The following is a 20,502-nucleotide window of genomic DNA, read 5'->3' on the forward strand; positions in this document are numbered from 1 at the left end:
AGTGTTTTGGACCTTTTAAGGAATAGAATTTATTTCAATATTTTTAATGTAAATTTTATACTTCAGGATAGGCATACATGCGCTAGCAGTGTATGGTCATTTGCAGTAACCGTTTGGGAAATATTTAGCAGATGTAATGAAATACCATTTTCTAATTTTACAAATGACGAAGTAGTACAAAATGCCGAACAAATGTATTATGGTGGTGAATTACAGGTAATTTTTAATTTATAATTATTCATTTAACAAAAATTGAATTATTATTTAAACCGATATTTGTTTTATCTTCTTCTTTCTTGGCCTTAAGGTTATTGCAAATTAGCCAACATTCATTGCTCTGTGTTAAAGTATTAGGTGGTTTAGTATGTAAAGTTTTAAAATAATTGTTAGTATGGTTGCATCAAAGCGTATTATATTTTAATTTTATTAGTCCTTATGTAATTGTATAAGTCAGGGTAAATGTTTGGGTAAGTCAGTATAGTGTTTAAGTTGGTTGAAAGCGGGGAGTTCTTCTGTAATATTGCCCTCAACAGTTGATCTCTACCGTTGTTTGACTTACTTCAGGCCAAGATAAAGTTATTTACTTCGGCTGTTGATTCTTTAACGCAGGAGACTATGGATACTTATTTGAATATGCCAATAATTGCCAAATGGTGAGGTTAATGGTTGTGGAATCTCAGCCTACTCATAGTAATGTCCTCTGCTTTCTGAAAAAGCTGTAAACCATGGTTTCACTGGTATGGAGGACTTTATAGAGGAGTAGAATTTCACTCCATTTTTCGTAGCATTTTTTTTTTTTTTGAAGTTTTTTTTTAGATCTGAGGGAGTTAGAGGCTCGGTAGGTGTTTCTTAGAGACGAGTGGCCAGTCTCGCGCCGATATCGGCCTTCTCATTGCCACCCAATCCGTAGTGTGCTCTCACCCACACCAGATACACTAACCTACTGCTAGAAGTTATTTTGTGTAGAAGATCTAACGTTGGCACGTTTGGCTGCTACATCCGTGTAGTGAGTTCAAGAACCTGGGTGCCTGGTTATCGGCTAGTGGGTCCTCAGAATTGGACATACAAAAGAAAATTGTTAAGGGAAAGCAAGCTATCCAATTACTGAACTCGGTACTTTGGAGTAAATTTATCCGAGATTAAAGAAAGGCTCTTCCACGTTTTCTTGGCAAATATAACGTTCTACGCGGCAGAAACTTGGAGCCTCACAAAGAAAATGGAAGATAGGCTATTGGCCTTAGAAATGGATTTCTGGAGAAGAAGCTGTGGGGTCTCCAAGATATGGCGCGTGCCTAATCCGGAAATCAGAAGACATGTTAGAATACAAAAAAAAACATTCTGTATTCCATTGAAACACGGAAATTAAAATGGTACGGCCACGTGATGCGTATAAGTGGTGAGAGATGGCCTAGGAAGATGATAGATTTCATTCCTAGTGAGAGGAGAAGGAAAGGCAGGCCTAGGAAAACTTGGACGGAGGGAATTACCGAGGGAATGGCTTCTAGAGGCCTTCGGGAGGGAGATTGGGAGGACAAGAAATCTTGGACTTTGGGCATTGGGGATATGATTCCTCAGGAATTATATCCCCAATGCCCAGGATCAAAAAGGAAGGGTCATTACCGAGTTGTTTTAATTTTTGAGGAGCGTTTATACAGTCAATCATAATGACAGAGTGCTGAATATTCGCTGATCAGATGTGGGCTAAACATTTAGTTTGGCTGTAAATATTGAAGAAAGGTTGTGAACTTTAAATTGAGAACAGGTGTCAGATTGGCAGTCATAGATTCAACACCCAACACCATCCTGATTTTTAGAACCGTCCTTATAGAAGTAATTGATTTGTGGAAATTTGGCAATAAGCGTAGATAGGAAGTTATGATTGTTTAAAGAATTAGGAAGGTTTGGTTCTTATTGGTAAAGAATGGTGAAGATATGAGTGCTACAGTTTGGAGTGAGTCTAGAGTAATCAAAGCAGTAGCTTGGAAGGTGGGGAACTTGATGTAGTGGGGGAAGAGAAACGCGCCTGGTCGCGGAAAACCTCAACTAAAATTGGAGTTCTCTTTCTGGCCCAATAGTTTTCTGTTAAAACTCTAGTTGATACATTACATATTTTCCGAACATTTGGCTGGTTATGACCACTAGCCTGTCCACAATTCAACGAGAAGCTAAAAGCTTCCTCCTAACTTCAAGAGAAAAATCACAGGCCTCTACCAGAAGTGAATTCGTAGGAGTGAAGTTGAGAGCTCCCAGACAGGACTCCAGTGCTTTGAACTAAATTCTATCATCTTACGCTAAGTGAGTTTGAGTGAAGTCCTCTATAAGGGACACATCCATAATCTGGAAAGAGAAGCCGGTAGAGCATTAACGATGTTCGGATATCAGCGCCATAGATCAGATGATGGATGCACCTCTCTGGGTTTTGTAGAATAAAATAACTTATAAAATTTGCTAGTTTTTTTATTATTACACTTCTACATTTGTAAGGGTCACTGGTCTTCACCAATTTTTCTTTGTAGACTCCTTGAGCATGTGTAAGATTTAGCAATTTTTTTTACAGATCATTGTACATACTAAAATCTTTTTATTCAAATAATCATTAAAGTAATGTATTTAACTATTAGCAAACAAATTACTTTAATCTGCACGCGTTGCTTATTTTTCTGTTTCAGACACTCTTACCTAAACCATCGATATGTATGAGTGATGTATATGAAGTAATGACAAGGTGCTGGAAAAGAGATCAAAATTTAAGGCCAACCTTCAGAGAATTATATCTATTTTTAAAAAGAAAACATATGGGTGAAACAACTCTTGGCAGTACACAAAAAAAGATAGACGTTTAATTAGCACTTAAAATAAATAAAATGTAAAGAAGAAAAAAAAGGTTTTACTTACAGTATTACAAAAGAATTGTTATTGTAACTATATCATTGTAAACAAAAATTTAAATGTTCTTTTTTTGCCAAAAGATATGAGTGTGGGGTTCACTAGAGACAATATTTAATTAAGTTAATGTGTTACGAAAATATTTTGCACAACTTTTATCAAATCCATCTGTTGCAACTTTCTTCTTTGCACAAACAAAAAAGTATTTTATAAAAAAAAACTTTTGTATTATTATTTTACAACGACAATGAAAAATAAAAGATATAAACACATAAAATAGTAGAAATAAGATCACTTTTTTGCACTGATTAAATTAAAACATAATACAAAAAAGAAAGAAATGGTATTTGTTCACTCTGTTACTTAAATAATAATGAATGTACAGTAATAATATTTTTAAAAAAATATTGAGTATTCGATGTAAAGTTGTGCATCTAAACGGTTTTAGCGAATTGTGATAGAACCCCTAAAATGAATGAAGACTGTTCCTTTTTATGTACGGCCCTTACATATCCAACTTTAGGATCACATTTAAAGAAATGATAAGAAAAAATGAAAATTTTATTTTCATAAAAAAAAAAAAAAATCTTTTTCAGTAATATAAAAGAAAGAGATTCCTGCACAAAAGATAACAAAACTCATAATGATTAGACAATTAGATTTTGAACAATGTGCATGTAAATAACCATGTACATAGTGTGAATTAACTTTTATATGTATAAAATGTATCATAATATATTAATACTCATTTATAAAAATATAATAATGAAAAGCACGTTTCTAATATTAATAATTTATTTGTTAAGTTAATGCAGTTTTTGAAAAGTTGTACCTTACAATACTGTACATTCTTTAAAAAATTAGACTGTTTATTCGTGGACAATAGGCAAAAAAATGAAATAATATAAATTATCTATATTTAAATAAATATTCCCAAATATATAAGAAAGATATGTTAGTCTTAAGTTTCTTTAAAACAGTTATGATTTATTGCAATGGTTATTATTTTTTCATAATCTTGCTTACTGCCTTTTGCATAAATTTTTCATCAACCATTCCCGCTTGTTTGACATTTCTTGTAAATGAAGGCCTTTATAAATCCCAATCGTGGGCAGTAATTTAAATTAGCTTGCTCCAGTTATATACTTTTAACAAATGTCAAATGTTTGGATTTGAAAAAATTAAAAGAGTAAAATATTATCATTTGAAGAGAGATAAGTTCAACTGTTGCTAGTTTTGTTATAAATAACAATTTGTCGCAGATATCGTTTGTAAGCATTGATGTGTTAGAGAAATATTTGTTTTAAAAAAAAATACCTAATGAAATTTTAGCTAGGATGGAACTTGGGCACTAAGAGCTGGTAGAGCTAGCACAAATAGTTTAGCTTTGTCTATGAATTTGGATCGCAGAGTCTTGCCGAAGGCAATCCTTTAAAATTAGGTTTAGGGTAAATCCTCTTCGTTGCGAAATTTAAACCAGAGATATTGCATCAGTGAAGTATAACAATGCTTATATTGTACACATCAGACATATAGAACACTAACGGCATTTTTTCCAAACTAATCTAATAACTAACTAATCAGATTTGAAAAATTAAATCAGCAACAATCGTTTGTTGTTCTAGTTTTTACTTTTTCTGTGACAAGGTTCTTCCTGGATGAAACTGAAAAGAATTTAAATCATTTCTAAGGATTTGCTACTAGATTTATCTCATTTGCAATAGTAAATTACTGGCTGAGAAAGGGACACTCCGAATTAACCATTCAGTTAATAACAAATTTGTCGTATATAGCAAAAGGTATTTGCTAAAGACTAAGAACGCTTCTATAAATTTTAAAATTACGAATTAAGTTCAACTGGAAGACCAGATAGTTCTTCATGAAATAAATTGTCGTCTGGTAATAAAAAAGGGATAAAATAAATCCGCGATTTCACGATCACAGTGTAGATAATGAACAACTTCAGATCATAATTCTTTCGCTTTTCTTTTAACTAATAATTCTAGTCACTACTGTAAACTGTGCAAGGTCTCTAATTTAACCACTCTCTACAAAATGTAAAATTTACTTAGTTTTCATTATAAAGAATTAAACCTAAATTGGTGTTTACCTAAGTGCTGAGCATCAGTTACAATGTGTTTCTATTCTGCTCCGTTGTATATCATTGTAACTTATTTTTTGACTAGGGGTAAGGTCTAAAAATATGACAGCAACTGAGAGGGTTTAATGAATTTTTAGCAGGTTTATTGCTTACGATGTTTTAAAAGTACTGTGGTCTACAAAATGCTTGAATTTTCATGATTAAAATTTCTTTAAGCCGATCTAAGTGCTCACTCAACAAAGGCGCTATTATTGTCTATGATATTGGTTGCTACTGTGCCAAATTGTTATTTTATATTCTTCACTATCAAAACAAATAAACGAAGTTGATATCCATACTAACTTCTAAAATGCAATACTTAGAAGTAGTAGTTTAAAAATATATTTATATATTTTTTGTTCCATGAATATGCACTTAAATGTCCTATTTTTTACAAGGCCTACCTCTTCATAGATTTTAAGACATGTTTAAAAAATTTTGTGCAGGACAAAATAGGCAAAAAGATAAAAACAATAGTGAACATTCAAGGTGGACAAATCGTAATAAACAATTTGATGAAATTAAAGAAATCAATAACTAGTTTTGGACTTTTTCAAATCAAAGACATAAGTATGAATGCAGTCATCTGCATTTATCTTCTTCAAACAGTCTTTCAATTGCTGTCGGTGTGCTATCAGTGCGTGTGTTGTGTGAAAGATTTTTTTTTTTTTTGTTAATTGGTTCGAATACAATTGTCATAACTTAGTGACGAACCGCTGTACAACTTGGAAACATAACTTAATTTTCGAACTTCCTAGTTTTGTCTGGCTGGCTATTTCAGATAAGTAGATTTTAAGCTGCAGCAGCTAACTTTCTCATATACAGTAGAATAAATATTTTTTTATTTGAAACTAGGAATTTTTCAAGAAAACGACACCGAATTTAACGAATGTTTTAACATTATTTGGCCTATTATTTCTGTGATTTTATTCTTTTTTCTACAACAAAACTCTTACTATTCGACTGTTCTAATTAATTCAGGTAAACTTTATAATACATATATTCATTTGATGTCCACTTTCTTCAATCTTGAAGTGTAGAATTATTTGTTTACATGTTGTAATGTCGAATTACTGATGTGATCAGATAAACGTGTTACAACTGATCATCTTCAATGAATTTTATTCATGAACACTTTCTGGTTACTACCTTTACGTACATTTTTATATATTTTATATATATATCTACTGCATGAGAAGAGAAGCTAATAGGTAATTACCACGTCATTGCATTCAATAATAAACGGTGTGGTTCTTCTCATTTAAAGGCAACTTTGCTGTTGTTTGTTGTCATTAAATTAACGTCTAAATTAGTTCGTCGGGGCAACGTAGAAAAAATAATCCTCTTTAATTAACATGACTAACCGTACGAATCGTGTAACTTTAATGAGGTGTAAATTAGCAAGTCTTTTAGAATTGAACAAAATTTTCCTCCCCAAAAATTGTTATGATGTATTTAAGAGAATGCCATATTGCAGTTCCTACATTAAAGTGTATTTTCGTGTACCTTGATTTCTAAAACCTCGAAAATATAGTTTTTATTACATTTCCAAACTTTAATAAAAATACAATATATGAGGAGAGAGGAGATAATATGAAAATTAATTTGGTTTTCAACGTTGGTGGATCGTTTATTTAAGTTTTGACAAAGACTATAATGTATTTCTAAGTTGCAATATAAGAATCAATTTTTCGTCTTCTTTGTTTTTAAAATTGACTTTTAATTAAAATTGAAAACAATAATACATTGTGTTATTAATTTAATAATTATCTTTATTCATTAGGACATTATTAGTAAGTTAAGGCTACAAATTTTTAGAATGAGCTTTCAAAATACTGTGTTAGTTTTTTGCGTGTGACAATTAATAAACTTCATGGGACCTAAAAAAGAAAAAAAATCTAGATACTGTTGACTTTATTTAATTGTAAATAAGTAAATAATTATTAAGAATATACATATATAAATAAATAAATATATATATTTAACGTGTACACAAGAACACATTAACACAAATTGAAAATATTATCTTTATAAATAAAAGTAAAGTAAATAAAGTGCTTGTTTGGTCTCTTTTTTTTTAGTAAAAATATAACAAAAAAATATGTATTTATCGTGTAAATAGTAAATATTGTGGAAATTTGAAACAGTATAAAACAAAATATTTCATAAATAAACACAACAAATTAGTTAAGTATATGAAATATAGATTTTATTATTTTGTAATTCTACTGCAATAAAACACAAGCACATTGTAAATGTTGTTTATTTTATTCTTAAGTGTGTGTTCAATTTTTTTTGTTAATGTTTTCATTTATTTCATTCGCAAGATGGTAAACGCATGTACATGCCAATTTTTATCGTTCCAATCGAATCTATTTTTTTATTTGATTTTATTCTTTCTTAAGGAAATCGGAAGCAATTTAAGTTATTTTCATCTTCCAGCATTAAACAGAACATTTTGAAGAATTAGTTTAAGCAGTTGAATAAAAGTTTTTTCTTTATGTAAACATTCGACAGCAACAAAGGAAAATTTAATTGAATATATCTATAAACCCATAAATTTTTTGGAGTAAACGCTGAATTTTTGTTTATTGAAATATAAATTTTTCTTGTAATGACTTGTGTTTGTTTCTTCGATTTTCCTTCTTTTCTACTTTTTATGACGATACTCTTTTTTCATTTTTCTTTAAATCCTTAATTTTACCTGAGTGGGTCTTTTGATCCTTGCTAAGGGTGTTTTGAGCATTTTCATAACACTATTTTGTCTTAGATCACTTATTAATTTGTTTGAAACCCTTCTTTATATATATATAAGAAGAAGTTCTGTGATTACAAATTGAGGAGAGAAGCTGCACACTGGTAGCATTCTTGCTGGAGTTTGTCCCTTTTCAGTTGTAGGTGGTCACAGGGCCATCTTTAATTCACGAGGCGTCACAATCGACATGGTGGACAACATGGAAGCGAGGTAGAGGCCAATGGTTTGTACAGAAAATAAGAGAGTCGAAGGATTTTTCGATATTTGGATTTCTATGCTTCAGTAACAAATGAAATTTCAGGATCATTGTAAAAAATAGCTTTAGATACATAAAATGGAGCATTTGAAAACTGAAGAAGTATTTTTGATTGAAAAGACTGGATTTTTGGCGAATTTGAATGATTGGTTGAACACAAAAGTTCTAGTCTATTGGTCCGAATGGTTTCGAATACCCTGATGTATATTAGTGTATATTAGTCGTTTTTGTTCTAATGGTAACTTCCATTTATTTTCAGGAGGCCTTCTTCGAGTCCTACATCCTCTGTATAGCTAAATATTCAGGGTGGGCAATTAATTTTTCTACATGAGAAACTGGAATGGTTTTCGAGGCCGGACTAATTTACTTTAATCAGTTCTACCCAAGAGTGGCGATGCAAGGGTAAAGCAGCTGTGGGGCAAGGCTTCTCTTGCGATTAAGTGTCTACTGTCACCTATAAGCGTTTTTTGTTTTAATTAACTCTTTAATTAAGAAAAACTTTAAGAAAAGGGCAGTTCTAGAACCAATGATTTTTATTAATTTAATTTTTGGCCTAGGTAAATACACACATGTATATCATTGACAATTGAAACTATGTTAACCCAAAGTTGTTCATACCCACCATATTCAACCGTCTTATTTGTATGCAATGTTACAAAAAAATAAGTTTAATTTCAGGCGTTTGATGTCTGAAGTACCTGAAAGCTAGAATGCTATTTCATTTTGTTTATTAAGTTCAGGTTCATCTCGTCGCCTCATTTAGAATTCTATACAAATTAAAATTCATTTTAATATATAACGATAAGATTCTATATTAATCTAGATTATATTTATAATTTTACTTAAAATGAATAATTTTGAAGTCTTGTAATAAATAAAATTCCAAGGTGAAAAAGTATGCCTTGAAATTATGAAATAATCCAAAGCAGTTTAGTCCAACTTGGTTTAGTTCAAATTGTAGCCGATAGATTGCACTTGAATTCACTTAGTTGTGTAGCTCCGTGAATAGAGAGGTTTTATTAATTTAGTTTACCAAGAAGTCAAGTCCTTTTTTTCATAAAATATTGTAGATCTCAATCTCTCTCGGTGTTCCGACAAGGTTCCTCTAAAACAAAAAACCATGGTACTTCGCCGTTTCTCTGACGGTGATTGCAGATGTGTGCTTAGTAAATTAAGTATACTCTATTCTTCAAATTCAACGAGGGTACAGCTTATCATCCAGTAGTTTGCGCTTCCAGGAAATGTAGCAGCTTCTTCAATACAATCACACACATGCACACACCAATAACAATTGCATGCACACCTACACCACTTCGCTGCAATTCCAGCAAGCAGAAATATCCTTATCAATTTACCATGGCTAGTAAGTAGATTTTTAACTTCTTTTCTTTATTGGTTTCTTCTTACCAGCCATTTATCTAATTTACATTCACACATTGTGCTCTTGAGCTACTTTCTTACCTCGGGTGTTCCCACCAGTGCAAACAGAGTCTCTGTTTCAAGGTAAGTTGATGTTCTGACTGAGACCACGGATTATAAAAGATATACTAGAGATGGGAAACCTCCAAAACGATTTTTGAACAAATTACTTAGGGCAAAATTGTCAGAATGTTGTTGAACGCAGACAACGTAATGCCGATAACCTCAGTGCCAAAAAAACCTTTCACCCCATGATTTGAGGGAGTAAGAAATTATGTTGAAAACTAGGAGCTCAATATAAATATGCAATAAATTAAAGATAGGTGTTTAGATCAGCTGGAAGATTAAAACTATCTGATAAATTGGTTGGGAAAAGAATGTGTTACAAACAGTTAAAAATATACATTTATCTAGTTGACTTTCTATGAGGCAGCACGTTGAAAAGAAAGTCACTTATGCAAAGTTTTCCATTAATTTAACTTGGAAGAATCTTATCCCTAACAAAGAAAGCTGTTATTTCAGATATACTTTTATAAATAATTCATGAAATGAATAAAAAATACTCCAGATACACTTATTGTGAGGCCTCAAAATCGGTTACAAATAACATCTAAGTTGTAAGTTTTTCTGCACAAATTCAAAATCGAAAATCTGTACAAACAACTAAAAGTTTCTTATTCTGGAAATAGAAAAATTAATAAATAATTGCATAGAGAAGTATACTTATCAAGTAAAGAGTTCCACCTAACTACGCTAGATGGCATCCATGTCACGCTTTTTAGAATGAATCAGATGTTTACAATACTATCTTATTAAGTACTCCATAGAAAGTTAGTTTATTCAGTTTGTTCATTTATGTTTTTACTGATAATTTGTACAGTTTTTTAAATCAAAACCAAAATATTTAAATATTTAGTGATTAAAAAATGTATTGGATGAATGAGGATGTTTCAGGAATTAAATTTATTCTGTAATTCTCATCCCAAAGCAAAGCCCTCATTCTTACCGAAACGTTTAGCAATTTAGTAAAAACTACTTTTTCAAGTCATGAATCCAATCAAACAGAGTTAACAATAAAGGCGGAAAAGGAAAGTTAACAGAACAGCATGAATCATCAGCTTGGAATTCCGTTCATACAGAAATAATTTGGTAGTTGGCCGTGAAACCTGCCTGAAAATCGTTAAATTAATCAATAAATCTTTGGCATATTACATCAAACCGAGACCATTTTTAACTATTTACTAATGAAACATCATTGTATATTTCAAATGAAAACACTATTTGAAACTTAACTCACCCGCAATACTCACTGCTTACTAAAAGTAAAAAGTAAAGTAATAAAACAAGCTTTGTAATTATTCAATAGTTGCAAATTAAAAACTATTTTAAATGAACTCCATGTTGGTCAAGCTGTCCATCCTCACAGCGCAGAACTTTAGATCAGCTTCATAAGATCCTCTATCTTCTATCTTCCTCTGTTCTTCTACGTTTTAATAGAATGTTGTCTCAGTGTTGCAAACAATAAACAGTAATGTATACTGTATAGCAAAGTATTTTATAATTTTCTGACCAATGAGGAAATAAAATAGGATGGGTCTGTTTCAAACATGCCTAAATTTCAAAATCTGCTAAAAGTACCAGCTTTAGCTGAGCTTACATCACAAAATTCATTCAGTCATTTAAACGATCAGTATAAAAATGCATAACGATTCAGTACAGATTTCTTAACTTCAGAGATCGGACGAGAACTGGTATATTCAACATGATTTGGCCGTTAGCCATAAAGATTCCCCGTAGGGGGAAGTGGATTAGCCACTTCTTCAGGGTAATTGGCGTCCCTGCGGATATCCCAGCCTAACAACATGAACATGAACCACATGTACTGTTACATTTACACAGTACGAGCACATAGAGCATAGTATACCCCCACAGCTAATCCTTGCTTCTATCCCTCCTTTGATCCTGTCTATCCCTTTCCGGATCCCCGAATCCCTACCCAAACTGAGATGGGGACTCGTGTCGAGACTAAATGCGTACAGGGGTGTAAAATATATGTGCAGTAACGCTTACCTTGGGGCGCCGGGCGAAACCCCATTAGCCGTCCTGCGGTAGTGGTGGTCTGCCACAGGTAACCCTCGAATTAACCTCAGGGGGGTCTTATCTCCGCTCCTGTGGCACATGGTCACAGATAACTTACTTGAGATGCTAGACCTTCGTGGGTTCTCGGTCCTGGGCTGCACAGATGATATTTCTGTGGTGGTCAGGGGTAGGTACGAGGCAATCGTTGCTTAGCTCATGCAGGAAGCACTCAAGATCATAGAGAATTGGTGTAGAAGGGTCGATGTTTCTGTGAACCATACTAGACTACTTTGGTCCCTCTGGTAGTGTCGGGTGAGGTTAAGTATCTGGGCGTTGTCCTAGACCCCAGACTCATCTGGAAAGCACATCTAGATAAAGTTATACTCTTTGTGGTAATACTACAATAGAATGCATCTTTATTATAATATAAATATGTACAAAAAATAAATATATGAAGTGTCAATGTACAAAACATTGTAACCTTCATATCAAGTGCTAGTAGAAAGGGTTATTTCCAGAACCTATGGGAAGACATGGCGTTTTCCTCCAAAATGACCCTCTGGTTCTACACATGGACAGTCATTCCAAGTATCACCAACGGGGCGGTAGTGTGGTGGAGGAAGACTGAACAACAGACGGCCATCAAAGCTAGGAACCGATGCGCAGATTGTGTCAGGAAGAGAAGGAAACGACCTCTCACTTACAGTTCGATTGGTTGCAGTCGAGTGGTTGCGCTATGAAACCACTGGCTGTTTGAGGCCAAAGGAGATTGTAACGCAAGAAGAACTAGTAGGAATAGTCCTCAACCTTTTTAGTACGGGAGGCTTCGTCTATTAGATCCAAAGGGGAAGGCACAATATGCCTTTTTTGGCTGCGGTGCCATGGGGCATAGGTCCCGTCCTGCTATCTTTATTCTTAGTAAAGATTAATTTTTAACTTATTCACTTAAAAATAAATGTTTGACGCAACCTACATGTCTTAATGATTTGCTTACGTCTTGAAGTATGCGGAGAAAAATTTCCATCGTTTCGTATTTAAACAATGAATCATTTCCAAACTTCTGCTAAAATGGTATAAGAAGATTGAGCAGAACTGCTGGCCCACCGAAATTTGAAATGAACAAGGGGTACAATTACAAGTAGACAGTACATAAATGTTATTAAAGAATTTCATTGAAAAATATTTTTTATAAAGAGTAATAAAGATTGTACGTACTATAAAATTATAGCTGTTTAGAGTTATAGTTATACATGTACAATACATTCATACACCTTTGCATTGTAGATAAGACAAATTTACCTAATACACTTTGAACAGTTTGACAACACATTAAAAGTAAAACTATGATAGATTCTAGGTCTGTAAATATTACTCAATTTCTTCCGTGATATTCAGATCCAAACAAAACTTTGTGAAACGAAATAAGATCGCAAAAAGAGTAGCATACTACTCCAAGAATTGCTCCTCCTTCAACGTAGCATTGTTCAATAACGAATTCGTGATTTGGAGCTTGCAGATGGTCGATTATAGTCAAAACACACTGTCGAAACGTCTGCTTAGTGCTTTAGTAAACAAAGGTTATTATTGTTCTTTCCTTCTCGACTCACCGGTACAAAATAAGTGGTCGAGAATTATACAAAACTCTGTAGGTAAAAAGCGTTGGTTCTCTTAATGCTACAATAGTGCGAGATTATAAAAAAATAGCGTCAAATTAAACATAAATGCTGAAACGTTCTGCATAATTTGAAGAATGTGAAGTAGGCAAATTTTCTCTCGTCATATATTAATTCTGCCCAAGAGTCTGATAGTGAAACAGGAGTGCATTAATGCACAAGTATGTATGCAGCTAAATCAATGTGTGCAAAGTGAGAGAGAGCTCATTTAAATAGCCATCAGGAAATCGGTGATGACCGGTAAATGTTGGAACTGGAGTGGGCATTTAAATGGTATGACGGGAATTCTGGAGAGTTATTCTGTCTCATGTCCCCTCTTTATGAAATAGTAACCTCATTAAGAACCTATTTAATTAGGGAGCGCATAAATATCGGGAAAGAAATAACAAAAAATAAATATTTGAAACGGAAATGTGATGCAGCGCCAACGTAGTATATTATTTATATGTGTTATTACCATAATTTTACATTTCATCCCAGCTATAAAGGAAACCTTAAATCTGTCCTACTGTCCAGACTTCCCAAGTGCACATATCCTAGTTGAGTAAATTTTTGCCTTTTGTATTTAAGAATGCAGATGGAAAAAGGGGAAAGCTGGAGAACTAAGAAACGTCTCCCCCCACCAAATATAAAGTAGTGGGGACGGCAAAAAGGGGGTTGGCTTGGTGGCCCCGCCTCCGGGCGGAAGGATATCCCATATTCAAGGCGGTAAATTCCCCATTCCCGCACCCCCACCTAGACTCAACATGCTTGGAGCGCTTCTGGAAGCCTACCGGACGACAGTCACCATCCGACATATATTTAAATAGAACTACTAAGATTGCAGGCCGTGTATAGATGATGTCCGGAGGCAGGAGACTATGGGCCGGCCAGACACCGTCATCAGCTGATGACAAACCGTTATTCGGTGTTGTCGGCATCGATCGTGGACCGCCGGACCAACTGCATGACGTCAGATAGCCGAGAGGACAGGTGAGGACCCCTTCCCATAAAACATGTTCCTCCGCACATCTAATGATGTGTTTAACAATCGAACAAGCACTCTGGTTAACCACTCAGTAACCTGACCTCCTTCACTCCTAATCATAACTCAACAATCACAGTTTGCATGCGCGGATGCCAATTGTACAACATGCTTGAACTTTCAAAGATCTGTTTTTCATTAGATAATATCACGAAAAGAGTAATGCAATAAAAATGGTTTTAATTTCAAAGTTTTGCTATTTGGTTATATGTACATATATGGTTAATCAACGTAGCTATAATTTACCAGCAGCAACATATATGAAATATATTTATGTATTTACCGTGAATACAAATCTGCATTGAAAACACCGCCAGAACGTTTCTATACTTAAAGAGAAAAAAATCTTCCTTTTACTGACAGATCACAACTAAATGCCACAAAGAATCACAAATATTCAACTCAGAAAACTGAAACAAAACTCTAAAATGCATTAATTCAAGAGATATCTGTTTTATTTTCAATAAGTTCTTTTTTCATGCACCTTTATAAAGTTTCTCAATATTTATGCAAAAAATAAAAAGTTTCTGTTAACATACTGGTAAATTTCTGTAAGAACATTATTTATATTATAAAATTTTCATAGTTACTTGGTTCAAATTTATAGAGAAGGCCGCACTAAGGATTGCAAGTTGTTCGCTTATTAGATAGAAATTTTGGAGAGAATTAGATTATGCTTTTTGATTTATCACATCATTACATTTTGTTTAACTAATTACTTTTAAGCAATTCGAAGTAACCAGTATGTTTTACTACTAAAGCAACTAGTTGTTTATGTCAAGATGTTTACAGCTATTAATTTTCTCCTTTCTATATCTTTAGCTGATGAACTTTTAACTGATTTTAATCTTGAGTATGCCATGTTTTTATACTCAGAAATTTTACCATCAGCCAGTCCTTAATACACATCTTCTACAACTTCCTACTTCTTAGATAATTTCACCAGATTCTTTTGATGTCTCAATAATTTGAAGTTTATTATATAGGAGGCGCTTAATTTAAATAAAACTTATCAGATTTCTATTCCGCTCAAACCTTACCCGTTACGTTTTCAGACCTTACGTTTTGGTCTGTTTTCAAAGGGAAAAACTTTAAACCAACTTTTTTTTTTATTTTTCGTCAATTCTAATGAGTTTACTCTAATCAGGAATGTTTTCAAGAGTAGTTTTCGGCAGTTCCCGTTACCTTGGTGCGGCAGGTACAATGTGGGTGGATAGCTAAATGTTAATTTCAACTCTTTGACCCACGTTTTATAAGGAATTTCCTTTTAAGGCCGAAAACACCTTATGCCAATAACCCTCTCAAATTTATTTAATCTGTTTAGCCTGCAATTTTACTAAGCATTGAAACTGCTCACTTCAACTCAGTTTTTCTTTATTGTCGAATTATTTCTTCTGATTTTTGATACCACAAAATATTTCGTTTTATTGGTATTAACCATTTTCCTATTCTAGAGATTTTTTGTGCAAGCGCTTAGTTTTTTCTCTTTCTAGGAGCTTCTTACAGCTCACTGTGTCCTATTTGGTCAGTGTTGTCAGTAATTGAGAGAACACTGTCGTGAGTTCTTGAAATATATGTAGATGGTTGGATGCTCGATATAGTTGGTTCATACAAGAGGACTTTGAAAAGACAGAAAGATAAAAATAAGATAATAAAAACAAGTTCATAATTCTACAAGATTCAATTTATTTTATTTTTCCAAACTCATGAACTTTTACTATTCACTACTTCCTTTTTTTAAATATTTAATTATTTCATTTTACAGCCACAAAAAATCTTTAACTAGAATTTCTTCAAGTTTGCTACCTGAGCAAAACACAATAAACAAGAAGAATCTGTACAAAATCTTGAGGTTTGGGGAAAACACTTAAAGGTGGCAAGGCAAGCATTCTAATTCTGACTTGATTTTTGGCTGTTGCTACCTGTTCACCAGATCTCCTAAAATCTCCTATTTCATATTAGCTTCAAATAAAATAAAAAATACTCCTTTCTAATAAAACAATTTATAAGCCAAAAGATTTTCAGAAACAATCGGTGCACATGTAACATGTTCAAGTATAAACAGAGATAAAAATAATTTGAGATAAATAACCTCTTCAAAAAGATAAGACAGACGTTAAAAAAAAAAAAAGACAAAACAAACGCTGATAGATAATTAGCCGAGAAGTATGTAAACTATTTAAAACAAAAAACAAAAGACTGTGAGAAGGGTAAAATTAACTTTCATACAAGAGAATTTGACAAAAATTTGTAGATAAAACTAACTAATTCAAGAAAAAAAACTAATGTTAAAATTAACTTACACAAGGGATAGTGCTGCACGAGAAACGAGACAAATCTCGGTCTCGGTACCGAGACCGAGACCGAGATCGAGACATGATATATATCTCGTCGAGAAATCTCGGTCTCGTCTCGGTTTTTCAAATATTAATTTTTAGCTACAAAATTATAAAATTGTGTTCTTTATTAATAAATAATCATTACGGGTATTGAATTAATTATTAAAAGATACGATTTTATTATACGAGGGTCGATTGAAAAGTCCGTGCAAAAATAAAAACTACTTAATTTTTTGGGGTAAACCTTTTTTATTTTTCAACATAGTCTCCTTTTAGGCTTATACACTTCGTCCAACGCTGCTCTAGTTTGTTGATCCCTTCCGAATAATAGGATTTGTCCAAGTCTGAAAAATAGCCATTCGTTTCTGCAATCACCTCCTCGTTTGAATAAAATCTTCCCGCCAGCCATTTCTTCATATTGGGGAACAAATAGTAGTCCGAGGGAGCCAAGTCTGGAGAATAGGGGGGATGTGAAACGAGATGGAACCCTATTTCCATTAATTTTGCGACCACAACTGCTGCGGTGTGAGCTGGTGCGTTGTCGTGATGGAAAAGGACTTTTTTGTGGGCCAATCGTGGGCGTTTTTCTTGCAGCTCGGTTTTCAAACGGTCCAATAACGATGAATAATATGCACCTGTAATAGTTTTACCCTTTTCCAGATAGTCGATGAGGATTATTCCTTGCGAATCCCAAAAGACAGTAGCCATAATCTTTCCGGCCGAAGGAACGGTCTTCGCCTTTTTTGGCGCAGATTCCCCCTTGGTAACCCATTGTTTAGATTGTTCTTTGGTCTTAGGAGTGTAGTGATGTATCCATGTTTCATCCACAGTGACGAAACGACGCTTAAAGTTCTGCGGATTCTTCTGGAACAGCTGCAAACCGTCCTTGCAACACTTCACACGATTTCGTTTTTGGTCAAGCGTGAGCAATCGCGGCACCCATCTTGCGGATAGCTTTGTCATGTCCAAATGTTGATGCAAAATATTATGTACCCGTTCATTCGAGATGCCCACAGCACTAGCAATCTCACGCACCTTCACTCTTCTGTCATCCATCACCATATCATGGATTTTATCAATGATTTCTGGAGTAGTAACCTCAACAGGGCGTCCAGAACGTTCAGCGTCACTTGTGCCCATATGGCCACTCAAAAATTTTGAAACCACTTATAAACTGTTCTAATCGAAGGTGCAGAGTCACCATAATGTTTATCAAGCTTCTCTTTAGTCTCCTGAGGCGTTTTGCCTTTCATAAAGTAGTGTTTAATCAACACACGAAATTCTTTTTCGTCCATTTTTTGAAAATCACTCGACTTCCTCGATTCAAACGAATGCCAAACACAAAGAAATAGACCGATCTGGCTGAAACTTGGTGTGTGTTCTTCCAAGAGATGCTACTAACTAAACATAACCTCGATACGCGCCAGTGGTGCTATCTCTCTGACTTTGCACGGACTTTTCAAACGACCCTCGTATATGTTCAATATTACTACATCTATTTGACTTCGAATTACATAAGTAAAGTAAGAAAAGTAAAGTAATCGCCTATTTTTTCAGGCGGGGCTTTACGTCCAACTACCAATTAGGTGTCGCGGACGGAGGCGACTAGCAAACATACTTTACTGTAAATTTCTCATATTAACCATTAAATAAAATCCAAGGCCTAAGACCGGGAATCGAACCCAGTACCACAATACACATTAGCTTCGCAGGTCTCGCACCGCTCGGCTACCGTGGCGGCCCCCTTCGAATTACATAATTTTTACATAAATTCACTAAATTTCACTATTCATATCAATCATTCATTCAATTTCATAAATTTCACTATTAATAATCTAATACTTTGAACTTTGATATTATTTGAATTATATTTTAGAATTTTGGAATTAGTGAATTTGAAAAAAAAGACTATCTATGCACCTAAAAAATATTGCCACAAATTTTCGTTTTTAAGATACACTTTGCCCAAGCATTGATACATAAAAGAGCTTTTACTGAGTCAGAAGTTAGAGAAGATCTTCTATTGGTCATTATCATCGCAGCTTGCGAAAATAATCTTTCCGATGGCACTGAAGTTGCACAGATACTAAAAATATCTTTCGCCATTCTAGACAAATTTTTGAAGGAATTCTCAAGTGTTTTCCACCATTCTAAAATGTCAACGTCTACTGGTGCTTGGTCTAATTTGGTGTAATTAATTATTTCTGTCTTCCATGCTTCAGTGATATTTGCTGATCTTTGAGCAAATGGTGCAAAAATATTGATGCAGTCGTCGCCAAAGGTGAATCATCAGATTCTTTATGTTCACCAACAGCCATAACTAATGGAGCGGGAAGTTTGTTGGGAGGTGTATTTTTTATTTCACGAATCGACTTGTTATAGGAGGCAGATATGTTATTTGGGTCTTTCATTTGGCGCGTTTTTAACATCTTTTTGAAATTATATAAAGATATATAACAGTAATAGTAACATATGATGCATTGAAGTGTAAGTAGTTGTCTTCTTTTACACACATTTTCATTACCAATATATAAATTAAAATAATTATTAGAAAATAATAACATTTTTTGAAAAGATTATTAATAGCAAACCACTTTTAATACTTAAACAAAAATTCAAAAAAGCGAGACCGAGACCGAGACCGAGACTTGAGCGACCGAGACCGAGATCGAGACTGCATAAAGTCTCGCCTCGCCTCGGTCTCGTGCAGCACTAACAAGGGAAAATTTGGCAAAAATTAGTAGATAAATTTCAAACGATAAAAAGTTTGCAAAAATTCATTAACATTTATTAAGTACAATAAGTAGAATTTAATCTAATTAATATAAAATCAAATCTTATTTTATTTACACATTTAATTAAATATTACTTTTTCAATTATTGATACATAAATGGAAACAGTCTCACAAGTTTATATGTGGTTTAGAACGTGCAGTTTTGACTACTCTTAGTTGGGTCAAGTTTCTACTCGTAAAACTAACTTAGTCTTGAAGGGGCTACTTACTAAGTTTTCAAATAACGGAGGCTTCCAGGCTGCATTGCGTCTGAGAATCTAAACTTTCAATTGATTTCTATTACTTTTAATTTTTTTTTTTAGTTGATTTAGTCAAATTTAAATTTATTTTTTGAACAAACGTAACCAATCACTCACTCGGTTTTCGCTTAATACTATTAAATTTTCTTTTAGTTTCCCTCAATAAAAGTGCAATGTAATAATAGTAACAATAATAATAATAATAATAATAATAAAACATTTAAAAGCGGGTAATCCCAACAAACCTCTTTAAAATCAATATTTTTTTTTGTCTTAGTACAGGGGTCGGCAACCCGCGGCTCGCGAGCCGCATGCGACTCTTTTATCCAAATTTTGTGGCTCTTCAGCCTGTCCAAAATAAATTGTAAGTATATTTCAATTTTATTGAAACAAATGAAAATTTCATTTATTCAAGTAAAAATTTATTTTCAAAAAGAATTTTAAATGTGATAGGCTTGAAATTGATTAGAATTATATTAAAATACAGTACGTAATATAGAGGACTGCCGCCATTTTCATTCAAACACAGGTTTAGTTATTATTTATTTGTTTATTTACTTTGCAATATGTGGAAAAAAAAATATATAAAACATTTAAACGTTATTGAATTTCGTAAAATAATACTTTGTGAATACAAATGATCTACAGAATTTTGTAGATCATTATCCTTGCGGCTCTTGGTAAGATTTATTAAAATTATTTAAGGAGAAATGGCTCTTTACTTAAAATAGGTTGCCGACCCCTGTCTTAGTACATTACAAATACTAAAATTTGAGTATAAGATTATTTGGGAACAAGTAAATACTTACCAAAAATTAAAAACTGCCCAATTTCAATACTTTCTTCTTTTAAGGAGTAAAAGGAAGTGCAAATATTTGCATAAACATGTAGTTGAAG

At 33.4% G+C, this 20,502-nt stretch overlaps 2 protein-coding genes across 5 annotated transcripts in view; both read left to right on the forward strand.

Moving 5' to 3' along the window:
* Window positions 1-7,533, forward strand: part of LOC141449757 (discoidin domain-containing receptor 2-like) — a 471,131-nt gene extending 463,598 nt beyond the window's left edge. For all 4 annotated transcript variants that reach the window (XM_074119492.1, XM_074119490.1, XM_074119491.1 and 1 more), the window contains 2 exons: window positions 67-216; window positions 2,670-7,533. In XM_074119492.1, coding sequence (XP_073975593.1) covers window positions 67-216; window positions 2,670-2,843 — 324 coding nt within the window. In that variant the 3' untranslated portion in view covers window positions 2,844-7,533. The remainder of the gene's footprint in view (window positions 1-66; window positions 217-2,669) is intronic.
* A 6,437-nt stretch (window positions 7,534-13,970) lies between these two features.
* Window positions 13,971-20,502, forward strand: part of LOC141449758 (LIM homeobox transcription factor 1-beta) — a 63,621-nt gene continuing 57,089 nt past the window's right edge. The window contains exon 1 of the mRNA XM_074119495.1: window positions 13,971-14,180. The gene's annotated coding sequence lies outside the window, so the exon portion shown is untranslated. The remainder of the gene's footprint in view (window positions 14,181-20,502) is intronic.

Source organism: Rhodnius prolixus, unplaced genomic scaffold (genome assembly GCF_049639745.1).
Source record: "Rhodnius prolixus isolate KJV_2025 unplaced genomic scaffold, Rpr scaffold_2, whole genome shotgun sequence".
NCBI classification, from domain to species: domain Eukaryota; kingdom Metazoa; phylum Arthropoda; class Insecta; order Hemiptera; family Reduviidae; genus Rhodnius; species Rhodnius prolixus.